The following is a 15,000-nucleotide window of genomic DNA, read 5'->3' on the forward strand; positions in this document are numbered from 1 at the left end:
GGACGTCATTATAGCGTTTTCGGCAACGTTTTCGGGTGCCCCGTTGCAGAAACAATCACGGCAATATCTTGACATGCTTGCTTGACTTTGCTTACTTTTGGAGGGTTTCTCGCATCCCCATATATATCTATCTCCCGGCTTTTTACAAAGCCATACAATAAATCAAATGTCACGCAGCTTCAATTAACCTGAATCATTTGGGTCAATGTGTAGGCTACATGTATGCTTATTTTTTAAATATCTTGGATATGGATATCACAATGATTTCCTCAAGTGGTAAATACTTTATTTTCCTTGTAATTATATATGGCCAAAAAATGTGTGTAAATCTCACGTCGGTCTCCTCGGCTGTGAACTTCTCCGGTCTTCCACCAGGTAATTCCGCCATCAAAATAACAAGCCGCTATGGACTATGCGCTTTTCGCTCTTAAAGGGAATGTGAAATGACGCTCGGATTGGTTTATTGCATATTACGCCCAAACCACACCTATGGCTGAGTAACCTCCTTTGGACCAACCCTTTTGACACTTGCGCTGGACGCAAGTGTGTTTTTTCCGCCGTTAAAATAGCAACTGCGCCATAGAGCCGCCCACACAGCTACTTGCGCTTGGCGCCGTCCTACTTGCGTTTCTGATCGGCAAGATAGGGCCCAAAAGGTTTAATCACAAAATTCAGTTTACACAATTTCTAATTTCCAATTTCAAACAACGGTCCAATTTCCAATTATCAAAAGTTTCAAATACACATGGGTCCAACTTCCAATTCAAAGTTGAAGTTGTCACAAAGGGTCAACGCATGCGATCAAAGTCTGCTCTCGCAGTACATGCAGTCATCAGGTTGCTAGCTTGCTGTCTTTCTCTCATGCTCCCGACCTCCCCCGAGGTTTCTTTATAGGTTAGGGACACGCCCCCCCAGGTGGTTGATCACTGCCACCTGGAAGGAGAGAGAATTAACACAGCCTGCACACACAATCAAACAATTTACCCACAATAATACCGACAAAACAGGCAGAGCAGACGAACCCAAAGGGGTTCGTCACAAAAGGACAAGTAAAAATGATTTGTACTCAAAGAGGTATTGATTGTTGATGACTAATGCAACTGGCTGGAGAGTGTGCCGAGAGGAAGGTCGCACTGACAATGGCTCTGCATGCACTACGCAGCTTTATGTTTACAAATGTTTTTATTGTTAGTTTTTTTGTACGTACTGCACTGTCCCTCATTCAGTATGATCGACTGGTACTTTTGGAAATTTAGTTCATCACTTAAAACAGAATATTTCTTGCTCTGGCTCCTTTTTCCTACCACCGGTATGTTTACCAATACGCCGACGGAAGAGAAAGAAGAGAGGCAAGCGAGCCGGCATCCTGTGCAGATCTCGGACGAGATACTGCAACGCACCGCTTCCAAGCATTCTACTAGCGAATGTGCAATCTTTGGACAATAAAGTGGACGAGCTACACACACGGATAAACTCCCAGCGGGACATTGCAAACTGTTGTTTACTGGCAATTACTGAGACCTGGCTGGATCCTATGGTGCCTGACTCTGCCGTCACTCAGACCCGCTTCTCCATTTACCGGCAGGACAGGACTTCCGAGTCAGGTAAAAGCAGGGGAGAAGGGATATGCTTGATGGTTAACTCTCGCTGGGGCTCAGATGTTGCTACACTTTCAGCACACTGACCTGGAGCTGTTATCGATTAAAATTTGCCCCTTCTACCTTCCACGGGAATTCAGCTCCGTTATTATCACAGCAGTACACATTCCACCGCAGACGGACAAAACTTGCGTGTTAGAGGAACTATACGGAGAAATTAATGGACTTGAGGATGCTAACCCTGAGGCAGTTTCTATTGTTGTTGGAGACTTCAATAGGATCAATATGAGGAAAGTTTTAGCGTACTATCAACACATAAACTTTCCTACCCAGGGTGATCAGATCACACCTCCATTATGCTAATCCCTACCTACAGAAAGCGCCTAAAACAGGAAAAAACGGTTTCTAAGGCAGTTCCACGCTGGAGTGCTGAATCCATTAGCATTGTTGCAGCTGATGGGGACATCAATTAATGCACAGACTCTGTCTCCTCATACATCTCCAAATGCATTGATGATGTCGTACCTAGGGTCAGTGTTAAGACCTTCCCAAACCAAAAGCCCTGGGTAAATGGCAATGTCCGTGCTAAGCTCAAAGCACGGTCCTCTGCCTTTAACTCTGATGACCAGGAGGCTTTGGGGAAGTCCAGATGTGACCTGCGGATGCTACTGGATGTCCTCAAATTTCCCTCTGGATTAATAAATTATCCATCAATCCAAGATCAAGTTACTGCTTACTACTCATTACACAACAAATCACCCTTTATTAATCAGTTACAAACATTTATAACTGGCAAAGCGTAGCCTTATTGTAAAGTGTGAAACACATCATCATCTAGTAATCAGTTACAAATATTTATAACTGGCAAAATGGAGCCTTATTGTAAAGTTTTTTTTGGGGGAAGGGGGCACGTTGTGAGCCCTCCCCCTCCTGGGGTTTAATCTCTAGTAACAGATACAAGAATGGTAGGTAGTGTGCAATTAGGCTAGTAGAGCAAGTTAAGAGATAGACAGTGGATTGCCAAGATGGGGATCTTCCCAAATAGTGAGCCCGTATCGACGTATAAAAACTGTTTTTAACTCATTTATAGGGGCTTTTTAATGACTTACAAAGGGTGTACAACCTAATTAATAACCTATTTATAAGCCATTTATAAACCATTTATAATGGAGTCTTATTGTTAAGTGATACCCTTGTTTGTCCAACAAATGTGATAATGTTTAAATCAAATTGTTAAAGCCCCATTATGCAACAATTATACTTCAGGATTAGGGTTAGGATATGCAGTTTAACCTTAAAATAACAGCTAAAAAAAAATTGGGGCGCTACAATGACTTTAAATATGGAGAATCCTCCCTGTGCCATGGTGATAACAGGGTCCATAGGCATATAACTGCGTTCTGTAGTTTCGCCTGCCGCAGCCCGCCGCTCTGACTTGTTTACTATATGCCGATCTAGTAAGTAGCTTATTTGTGTCTTGCTTGGTCTTGTGTTGCACTTGCTTGATGTTTGACTGTGTAAGGACAGTCGTTGAGTAACTGGTTTGTCATAATGTCAAAGTCAGCACATTTCAAGAGATTTCATTAGTTTTAGCTGCTAGCATACCTTTAGCAAATAGCTATTGATCCGTTGTGCTGCTTTAATGTTACCGTCAAAATGCTAATGTTACCGCCTGTAAAATTGCAAGATGAGCTATTGTAGTTAGTCATAGCAAATGCCAGCTAGTTTCCAGGAGCTTAACATACTGTATTAAATGTTGAACAAAACGTACCAAAAGGCCATTATGAACTTTTTTTATTTAAATCTTTGTAGCATTTTGTGAATGGGCAACCTACCCCTGGGTATCCCAAGGTATGCATAAGGCACAAACTGAGATCAATAACCTGGTGATCTGATACTAAAGCCTGATACTCTGATACTAAAGCCATAGCATTACATCAGGATCAACATTTTACAAGCAAGTTATCACTAGAGTGACTGTGAAATACTTTCAGCAATATGCACACACATCCCTGAACAAATTTTAACGTTACTTGCAGCTATCTTGCTCCAAACTGCTACGTTGCTGTCCAGTTCTCTATATTGCCACCACCCTAGCTAGCTAGAGAGATAGATACCGCCCGAGAGTGAGTAAATAACAATAATACAGAATCTGTGTAGGTCATTAGCTAGCTTGAAATAGTATATACAGATCTTACAAAGTGGTGAAAGAAAATGACTAGTCTACAAGGTTTTGTTTGTTGCACTTAATGAAGAGGTTGTGGGGGTTTCAAATTTTTATGGAGACCTGTACGCTTTGGCTTCGATTATTGTTGTGTTCCCCTTCATTGTTAATCTTCATATTTTGGATCCTTCAACTGCAAATTGCAGTCCCTTTTGCCTTGATCAGGAGGATATTGCGAAGGTATTACTCCAAAAATCATGACTCACACTGACAGCTATAGCGCTTGTACCCGTACTCGACATGGCTTTTAGGTTGAAAGTTCCGGGAATTGTGTTGGACGTATTTTCTGGCTGAGAAATGTGCACCTAAAAATGAAAAAACACTCATTTTGAGAAAACCGTATTTAAAGACAACACGTGAGGCACTGAGCGAATCACGTTAGCAGAAAAGCGCCGTCAGCCAATGAATCGAGTTTAAAGTCAGGATTGGTTACTGAAAAGAAAGGAAATGCCCATATTTGGATCACACAGCCTTCACAGCCTTCTGGTCGAGGCTCAGAGCTTTAAAATCATACCAGATATGACAGATGTCGTGTAAAAAGACGCGGTCGAAGGAAGAATTCTTGGTAAATTTAGGAGAAAATGGATGCCGCGGCTGAACTAAATACAGTGAAACAGACACTTAAATGTGTAATTTTGACGATTTTTCTTTATGGTAGTATGAAAAATAACAAGATCAATAGGAAAACTAGCCCAAAATCTCAAATTTGACCAGGGCATGAAAAAAAATCGATATTTCACCTGCCGTGTCTCGCCTTAACTCACATGTTTACTGTGATCGGCGGGGCAAATTGCTGCCTGGCTTCTATTTCAGATATATCTATATATATCAGAGCCACTTCTCCCAACCATCCAGGAACAGTTTGGTGATGAACAATGCATTTCCCAGCATGATGGAGCACCTTGGCATAAGGCAAAAGTGATAACTAAGTGGCTCGGGGAACAAAACATTGATATTTTGGGTCCATTGGCCAGGAAACTCCCCAGACCTTAATCCCATTGAGAACTTGTGGTCAATCCTCAAGAGGCGGGTGGACAAACAAAAAAAAATATTTCTGACAAACTCCAAGCATTGATTATGCAAGAATGGGCCGCCATCAGTCAGGATGTGGCCCAGAAGTTAAATGACAGCATGCCAGGGCGGATTGCAGAGGTCTTGAAAAAGAAGGGTCAAAACTGCACATATTGACTTTTTGCATTAACTTCATGTAATTGCCAATAAAAGCCAGTGACACTTATCAAATATTTTTAATTATACTTCAGCCTTCCATAGTAACATCTGACAAAAATATCTAAAGACACTGAAGCAGCAAACTTTGTGAAACTGCATATTTGTGTCATTCTCAAAACTTTTGGCCACGACTGTACACAGTACAGTCTTGGAAGCACACATATCTGCTAGGACTGAGCTATAAACAATCCCAGTCAATCAACATGATGCTTCAAGAGCACAGAAGGTGTAATATGATTGGCTGAATAGTAACATTAATAGTAGTAATGACCCTTACACATGATGGAATGAAGTAATTAAGTTTATGTAATTAAGTTATCTTAATGTTCTGTTTTTGTAGTGTTTGGAGGGGTGATCTGACCAAGGATCAGTCCATGTGTGGAGTTGATGACTCCATCACCTGTGGACACAAACAAACAAGTGAGTAGCAGAAATGATAGCCGCATTAATGGAACCCATGGGCATCAATTAGCAGTAATGTGTTGTTATAATGTAAACACATCTGCAATGTTTGAAGGGGCTAATAAACTACTATTTTAAATATTTTAAGTATCGCCAACATTATATTGTGTTTCTTAATCAATTGCAAGCAATATTATTAAATCAATTCCTTTTTTCATGTTTTTGCATGATTATACAGCTGATGAAGTCCTTAGGAGAGTTAAAGAGAAGCATAAAGCCAGTCTGAAGAGGAGGTTTGAGAATAAATCTGAAGGCATTATCAAACCACGAGCTGAGATACCCCTCAAAGATATCTACACAGAGCTCTACATCACTGAGGGAGAGAGTGAAGGGGTGAATAAGGAACATGAGGTTTGGCAGGTAGAGTCAGCATCCAGAGCGCACACCAAAGAAGACACACCTATCAACTGCAATGATATCTTCAAGCCCTTACCTGGACAGGAAAAGCACATCAGAACTGTGATGACCAAAGGTGTTGCTGGCATTGGAAAAACAGTCTCAGTGCAGAAGTTCATTCTTGATTGGATAGATGGGGTAGCCAATCAGAACGTAGACTTTATATTTCCACTTCCTTTCCGTGAGCTGAATTTGGTCAGGAGTGATCAGTATAGTCTCCACAAGCTTCTGCTTGACTTCCATCCTGAACTGAAGGAGCTGAAGGATGCTGAAGAATTCAAAGTCTGTCAGGTTGTGTTCATCTTTGATGGTTTGGATGAGAGTCGATTGCCTCTGAATTTCAACCAGAACATGATATCTCATTTAAGACAAACATCTTCAGTGGATGTTCTGATGACAAGCCTCGTTCAAGGAAGTCTGATTCCCTCTGCACACATCTGGATAACCTCACGACCAGCAGCAGCCAGTCAAATTCCTGCTCAGTGTATAGATCAGGTGACAGAAGTACGAGGGTTTAATGACCCACAGAAAGAAGAGTACTTCATGAAGAGAATCAGTGATGAGAGTAAGGCCGGCAAAATCATCTCACACATTAAGACATCCAGGAGTCTCCTCATCATGTGCCACATCCCAGTCTTCTGTTGGATTGCAGCCACTGTACTTCAGCAGATGCTGGACAAGACTAAATACATTCCAAAAACTCTGACTGAGATGTTCATACACTTCTTACTCATTCAGACCAGAAGGAAGGATCAGAAGTATCAGAGTGGAACTGAGACAGATATAACTAATCTTCTTAAATCTCAGAAAGAGATTTTACTGAAGCTTGGAGAACTGGCTTTCGAGAATCTAGAAAATGGCAATCTGATGTTTTATGAGAAAGATCTGAAGAAGTGTGGCATTGATGTCAGTGAAGCCTCAGTGTACTCTGGCATGTGCACTGAAATCTTCAAGGAAGAATCTGTGTTTCACCAGAGGAAGGTGTACTGCTTTGTGCATCTGAGCATCCAGGAGTTTCTGGCAGCTGTGTTTGTGTTTCACTCTTATGTGACTGAGAACCTCAAGGCCCTAAAATCCCTTCTCAATGAAAAACATGAACCCAGTCCATCTGTTTTATCGTCTCTTCAATCAATGCTGGGCTTACAATCTAACGACCATCTACATGTGCTACTTAAGAGTGCAGTGGATAAGGCTTTGAAGAGCAGGAATGGACACCTGGATCTTTTCCTTCGCTTCCTTATGGGCATCTCTCTGGAGAGCAATCAGAGACTTTTGAAAGGTCTACTGAATCGCAAACACAGCAGCTCAAAGAGCATCAAGGAAACACGTCAATACATTAAGAAGCTCAACAGGGAAGATCTCTCTCCTGAAAGATGCATCAATCTTTTCCATTGCTTATTTGAAATGAACGATCATTCCATGCACAAAGAAATACAAAAATATCTGGAGTCACCCAAGAACATCAAACAGAAATTGTCTCCTGCTCACTGTTCAGCACTGGCCCACATACTTCTGATGTCTGATGAGGTACTGGATGAGTTTGACCTGAAGAAATACAACACATCAGATGAGGGACGCAGGAGATTGCTCCCTGCTCTGAGATGCTACAGAAAGGGACGGTGAGTTTCTAATAGATACGGATAGATTTCTTATATGTAAACAACTTGTTTTATAACTGTTATTCTTGACAAAAAGTGAACTTGTGTTGGTAAGATTATGTTCATCAGGTCTGTGCATGACTGATTCATAGTTTTGATGTCACTGCTATCTACTGCTGATGTACAGTATGAAACATCTAAATATACCAGCAGATGCATAAATGTGTGAGAGTCATGAGATAAGAGACTAATATTCCATTTTTACTGCAGCACATTGGTTAAATCTGCCCCTTGATAACAGGTTTTCACATATAGAGTGGTTTAGTGTCTAGACTGATGTGGATTACTTGGATTGATCTACTAATCTCATTATGTCCAGTGAGGCCTACTGTAAAAGAGTATGTAGGTGTAAGTATATGGTGAAGTGTGTCTATGTGATGAATGGTGTTATACCATGGTAATTATCAGGGTAGGAAACATTATAAGTGTACTTGCCAATATGAAGTATAATTTGATGTTTAGAAGACTCAACAATTGCATGACAAGGGAGTATTCGAATAGAGCTTACAACATTGTTTTGTTGGATTTAATGTGACTGCTGGTATAAACCACGCCCTGTCCCGATCTTCTATCTGAATACGGATTCAGAGACAGATAATGTTGTTGGTTGAACAGATACAGATACAGATAATGACATATCTGTACACCTCTAGTGTGTATAGTGTGCACATGAACTGTGTACTGGCATGATAGGGGTTGACCCCATTTGTGTATGAGTCTGTTATTACTGTCATGTCAAATGTAGAAGTGCATTTAGAATTCGAAGGAAAAACTCATCAGCACTTCAACTGGAAATTGTAGTTGCCTCCACCCCTTCCATTGATTTCTTTGTACACTTTGTCAACAGCATTACCTATTTATAATTTCAAAGTAATATTTTGTCTTTCATCCCTCCAATGGGAAATTATGCATTTTAAGTTTAGTCAGGACCACTCTCATCTTGGCACAGCAAAAGGCAGCTCCCCATTTAGTAGAATGTGATTCTCCCAGAGTGAGCAGAGGTATTGGAAATGACTGCCTTCACCCTTTCATTATATTCAATCATCAGGTCACCTTCAGAAGAGTTTTTATTTAAGAGTAACATTTTGTTATGCTATTTTGCAGATTTGCTGAATGCACACTCAGAGATGAGTCCTGTTTAACTGTGGCTACTGTTCTACAGTCACCAAACTCCCTGACAGAACTGGACCTGGGTTACAATGACCTGGGAGATTTTGGAATTCAGCTTCTCTCTAACGGACTTTCAAGTCCTCACTGCAAACTACAGACATTAAGGTTGGTGTTATACATGGCTTTATTGTCATGCATTTCCTGATTAGTTATGTAGCCCTCAACTATTATTTATACTGTTACATAAGCAAAGTGATAACCTGAGATCGCTTATATGGCAGATTATAACAGTATCTCTTTTTGCTTGCTTTCCTTCACAAAAGATTCTAACTAAATTTCCACCTGTTCATTTTGTGTCTCTCAACCCTCTTAGAGCATGTGCTTTTTTTTTTTTTGTTATCATAAAGTTACTCATTTAGAGAAAAAGAGAAGGGGAATGTTTTCTTGGGACAGAAACAAATCTTACATCGGCTCATGAAACTTCATTTTGTTGAAAATAAAAGTCAAGAGAGATGTAAAGTACAGTGTGAAAATATATATTTCAATAAATTATGTGGCAATAAAAGTGTCAATTTGATGAAACTTCCGATATAAATCATGCACTGTCCTGGTCTCAGATACAGAGACAGATAATGTTTTTGGTTGAACAGATAAATATAAAGATACAGATAATGATGTCTTTGTACATCTCTAGTGTATAGGTATAGTGTCTACATGAATAAACTGCATATTGGCATGAAAGGGGTTGAAGCTCTTTATATAACAGTATGTATATTATTAATGGGATATCATTTTTCATTTCAGAGTAAGATTTTAACTTTTTTTATTCTGTTTTACAGACTTGCTGAATGCACTCTCACAAATAAGTCCTCTGGAATGGTGGCTTCTCTTCTACAGTCACCAAGCTCCCTGACAGAGCTGGACCTGAGTAACAATGATCTGGGAGACTCTGGAATTCAGCTTCTCTGTAACGGACTGTCCAGTCCCCACTGCAGATTGCAGACATTGAGGTTGGTGCTATACATATCTTTATCGTCATGAATTTTCTGATTAGTTATGTAGCCCTAATTATGATTTATATTATATATAACTGTAGTGACATCTGACTTCGCTAATGTGGCAGACTTTACCTGTATCCCTTTTAATTTTTCCTCCACATGAGATTATAATTAAATTTCTACCTGTTAATTCCTTGTTTATCATCCCTCTTTAAGTTTCTATTGTTTTCCCCCATCCCTCCAACTCATCAAATGGAGGATGATAGATGTATGGGAAATTATAACACGGGTAGATGGAATTATAACACGGGTAGATGGAATCCACCATTCTGAGAGTTAGTTCCGGGGTGTGCCTTAATCAACGATATAGTAACTGTACGACCTGTTTTCATCTACCTGAGCGTTCCATATCAGTGCACACTCAAAAAGACATTTCTAACCAAGATGGCGGCGTGTTGTGGCTAATGTAGTGGGGAATGTTTCATGTGAATTAAGCTATCTACACGACTTTTTATATGTCTAAATTGACTCGGTTAGTTGTTTCTGTGCTACACGAATGTTGCAGAGTATTGTATGTCTTTACTGAAAGTCTCGAATATTATTTGTAGGTGACTGCAAACGCTTAGACCAAAAACCCATTGAAACACACGTATCTTTTGTGCTAGGCTAACAGACGTGAATATCCCAATGCTATTTTTCTGTTGCATAGCAACAGCCACACAAAGGGGGACTATTTTCTCTTGGCTACTGAAATGCGATACACAACGTTTGGTGTCTACAACTTTTTTTCTTCTGAAAGGCAGCTTACTGTTTACTTTAATTGAACTTAATATTCATAAAGTCGCTGGCAACCGTGTTATAAAAGCAATAAGGTACTCGAGGCAGTACTGTATCATCAATAATGTACTTGTTCGAGGGTTTGCCGGCCCTCCGCTGCGCGTCGGGCCTAACAACTCGAACAAGTACGTTATTGATGATACAGTACTGCCTCTCGAACCTTATTGCTTAATTATGCCTTTTATGTTTAGTCAGGACCACTCGCATCTTGGCACAGTAAAAGGCAGCTCACAGTTTAGTAGAATGTGCTTCTTCCAGAGGGAACAGAGATATTGTAAATGATTGACTCCACCCTTTCATTATATTCATTCATCAGGTTACATTAACCCTTCAGGGACAGAGGCCTGTTTGACTTTTTTAGGAAGTCTAACATGCCTTGATGTTTTTGTATATTTCCCCTAGCTATAAGTATTGATGCACAAGTGGCTTATATGATTATGTTATAGAGGACATCAGCAATAACAACATTAGAGTAAAAGGAATGTAGCACAATCAAATTGTACTTAAATTAAATGTTAAATCACCCTTACAAATACCTTTATTCAGAGGTGCTCAGAATTTGTACAAAAAAACATTGTAAAGATTTTGAGCTAAGACCTTTGAACTCTGAAACTTGTAAGCATAAGTGTTGGCTATACATATGCGAGTTTAGCATTCAGAAACTGTGTGTGGTTTTACTACTACATATTTATAATAGCAGAGTAACCTGTTTCTCTCCCAAATGTGTCTCCCTACAAATGCATATTGATGAGTTACCTGTCAGACCTCAGACAAAGACAATGGCCATTGCATAATGGCCCTGGAATGTTTTTGTGGCTCACTTCCCCCAAAGGTTTTCACGCCACACCATGGCCCAATGGAGATCACTGAATCACCATTACTTATCATATGAATGGCTGTCATTTGCTAATGGGTGGGTCCTTAGGAGCAGAAAACTCACTGACAGACTGAAGAGTGTATCAGCTCAGCTATATTCTTCTTACAAAGTACTTATTTATTTTTTTATTTTCGAACTTTATATATTTTAAAAGAAAATGGTCCAAGGTTCATGTGGGTTGTCTTTATATGTCTGTAGGACAAAAACTTGCTGAGTTTTGACAATGTGAAAAAAATATCCCACCGGTGGGTCCCTGTCCCAAAATGGTTAAGAAAGGCATTGCTTAATTTTAATTGCAGAGTAATATTTTGTTATGCTTTTTTGCAGACTTGCTGCATGCACACTCAGAGATGAGTCCTGTGGAACTGTGGCTACTGTTCTACAGTCACCAAACTCCCTGACAGAGCTTGACCTGAGTAACAATGACCTGGGAGATTCTGGAATTCAGCTTCTCTCTAACGGACTGTTTAGTCCCCACTGCAAACTGCAGATATTAAGGTTTGTGTTATACATGTCTTTATTGTCCTTAAGTTTTCATGATCAGTAATATAGATCATAACTATGATTTATACTATTATTTTTAGCATATTTCGGCGCCAACGCAAGTGGCAGCCTTGTCAAGTAGCTCTGTTGTTGTGTGTCTTTTTAGCTTTTTTAAGTTAGTTTGTACTGTTTACACTTTGCTTTTCAAAGGCACTGTGTACATACACATATTAATCAACTGCAACAGGGCAGTCAGAACTTTGTTCACATAAGGGATCAGCTGATCACACTACGGTCAAGGAATCATGCCGGCAAAGTTTACTCATATCGGAGGAGCTGGTGAGACCTTACCGTGGAACCGTTGAAGCTGGTGGGTTGGTAGGCTAGACACCTGGAGAAGCGGTGGAGGTTCAAACCAGCTATTCCTTTGTGTGTGAAGGGGAACGTAAACTTGCTGGCCAACAAGAGAGATGAGCTGGCAGCATTGGTGGTGAACATGAAGTTGTACAGAGAGTGCAGCTTACTGTGCCTCACGGAAACCTGGCTAACCAGCAACATCCCAGACCTCAATGTGGAGCTACCTGGCTTTACTATGTTGAGAGCGGACAGAGATCTTAAAAATCTGAGGCAGAGGATACCCTCAGGGACTGCTTTGAGTGTGCTGCGGGACTTTTTTGGGGAGGACAATGAAGGGGCCACACACTGCACTGCTGACTACCTGAACTTCTGTATGGACATTGGCGCTCCCACTAAAATGGTGCGCTGCTTCCCTAACAACAAACCCTGAATAACCTGCTATGCAAAACATCTCCTCATCATGAAAAAGAGGGCATTCAAAGAGGGGTACCAGGAGAGCTGAAGACCATGCTAAAAGAGGCAAAGGATTCATACAGAAGGAAGGTGGAGCGGAAGCTGCAGGAGAACAACATTAGAGAGGTGTGGGATGGTGTGAAAACCATCACAGGCTGCAAGAAGAGCAGCAGCACTGTTGAGGGGGATGTGGTGAGGGCAAACCATTTTAACCACTTCTACAACAGGTTTGACAACCCTGCCACTGGTGTTAATGCCTGTCAGACACCTATTACTGCACCTCCCCCCCCCAGCTGCTGTTACCTGCTCACTACATGCAACAACCCCCTGACCCTCTTGACCCCCGGATCCACCTCTCCCTCCTACTCTGACCACAGACAATTTGGCCCCTCTCCCACTCTCCACAGCTGCAATCCTTCCTCAGGCGACCACACAGAGTACCCCCCCTTCCCCCTACCATCACAGCGGATCAGGTCACAGGAGAGATGAGGAGACGGTGTCCCAGGAAAGCAGCCGGCCCTTCTGGAGTCTCTCCAAGACTTCTCAAGGCATGCGATGTGTAACTGGTTGGGCCTCTGCAGCATCTCTTCAACCTGAGCTTCCAACTAGAGAAGGTCCCTGATCTGTGGAAAACATCCTGCCTCATCCCCGCTCCAAAAAAGTCACACCCCAGTGAGCTTCAGGCCAGTAGCTCTCACATTTCACATTTCTAAGACCCTGGAATGACTGCTACTGCACATCCTCATACCCCAGGTACCCCCTGCACTTGACCCGTTGCAGTTTGTCTACCAGGAGAAGGTGGGTGTGGAAGATGCCATTGTCTACCTAATGCAGAGGGCACATTCTTATCTGGACAAGGTGAAAGGTTCTGTGAGAATCATGTTCTTTTATTTCTCCAGTGCCTTTAAAACCAACCAGCCCCTCCGACTGAATGACAAGCTTGTGCAGATGTGTGTGAACGTCCACCTGGTATCCTGGATCACTGACTACCTGACGAAGGAGCATGGTGGACAACTTGGTCAACACCTACAAATACTCAGGAGTAAATCTGGACGGTAAACTTGACTGGTCAGCAAAACAAGATGCAATCTACAAGTAGGGTCAGAGCCAGCTCTACTTCCTGAGGAGGTAAAGGTCCTTCAATGACTGCAACAAACTACTGTGCATGTTTTAACAGTATGTTGTTGCCGCCGTCCTCTTTTAATCTGTGGTTTGCTGGGGAGGCAGCATAAAAAAGAGTCATATGGGGCGACTAGACAGGCTAGTGAGAAAGGCAGAAGCTGTTGTTGGCTCCTAACTGGACTGCCTCGTAACTGGAGGAGGGAAGGACCCTGAGGAGGTTGCTGACTATCTGAAGTGTTATAAAAAGTGTTTTGCAACTGCGACATTTGGTTGACAGGGCAGGTTGTAACTTGTAAAATTCCCAGGCAGTAGTCTCCTGCTTAGGGATTAAGTCTGAGAGTTACGTGGAGAGGTTCCTTGAAAAACTAAATGGGGTGTTACATTTTCAGGAGAAAAGTCTTCTAGAAGGGTTTAACAAGGGATGTATAATATGTGATGGGAAAGATGTTTTCCCAGGCATTCTTCTTTCACCTGTAGTGCAGGAGTGTGGCCATGCTAGCCCTTTACTGTTTTTCTGGAGAGCATAAACGCATGTATTTATTTTCAGTTATGGGGAAAGTCTTGTACAGGAATATAGTGAAGCTGGCAAATAGGAGAACGTTGGAAGGCAGGACGGAAAATGTTTGGAGAGATAGGCTAGGCATTGACGATAACACCAAACCGGTTTCGGGAGTCTTATACAAGTCGCCATTGACAAAAAGAACTGGGGATCTTCAGTGGAGGATCCTACATGGGGCTATTGCGGTTAATTAGTGACAATTGTCAACTCTTTGCTGGGAGAGAGAATATCTACCACTGCTTCATGGACTTCAAGGGCTTTCCCCTTTATTTTGTATACTAAGCCTCCTGTTGTTTTCAATGGGAACAATGTTCACGAAGCAAGGTTTTATACTTGGGTTCTCAAACAATCAGACAATCAGGCAGAGATCAAAGTGTCAACTTCTTATTTGTATTGTTTGTCAGGCCAAACTAGGCATCTCCATTAGCCGCAGAAACAAGGTGATGTACAATACAGGAGATGAACTAAAAGCATTTTCCAAGAATTTAGTTAAATCGAGAATTAGCATTAATTTTTATTTCTATAAGGCCATGAAGGCAATTGATATCTTCAAAGATAAATGGTATTGTGATGGTGGGCTTTGCGCGGTGAAAAAGGACAAAGTTGTAATTGCTCCTTTTTTGAACAGCTGACTTT

The 15,000-nt window shown here is 41.3% G+C and overlaps 1 protein-coding gene across 1 annotated transcript in view; it reads left to right on the plus strand.

Moving 5' to 3' along the window:
- Nucleotides 1-1,534: 1,534 nt before the first annotated feature.
- The window catches only part of LOC308367632 (NLR family CARD domain-containing protein 3-like), a gene marked incomplete at both ends in the record, with an annotated part of 13,822 nt that continues 356 nt past the window's right edge, over nt 1,535-15,000 (plus strand). The window contains 3 exons of the mRNA XM_080841603.1: nt 1,535-1,604; nt 5,693-7,529; nt 8,673-8,843. Coding sequence (XP_080697729.1) covers nt 1,535-1,604; nt 5,693-7,529; nt 8,673-8,843 — 2,078 coding nt within the window. The remainder of the gene's footprint in view (nt 1,605-5,692; nt 7,530-8,672; nt 8,844-15,000) is intronic.

The sequence above is a fragment of the Sprattus sprattus genome, assembly GCF_963457725.1.
Source record: "Sprattus sprattus genome assembly, chromosome: 1".
NCBI classification, from domain to species: Eukaryota; Metazoa; Chordata; class Actinopteri; order Clupeiformes; family Clupeidae; genus Sprattus; species Sprattus sprattus.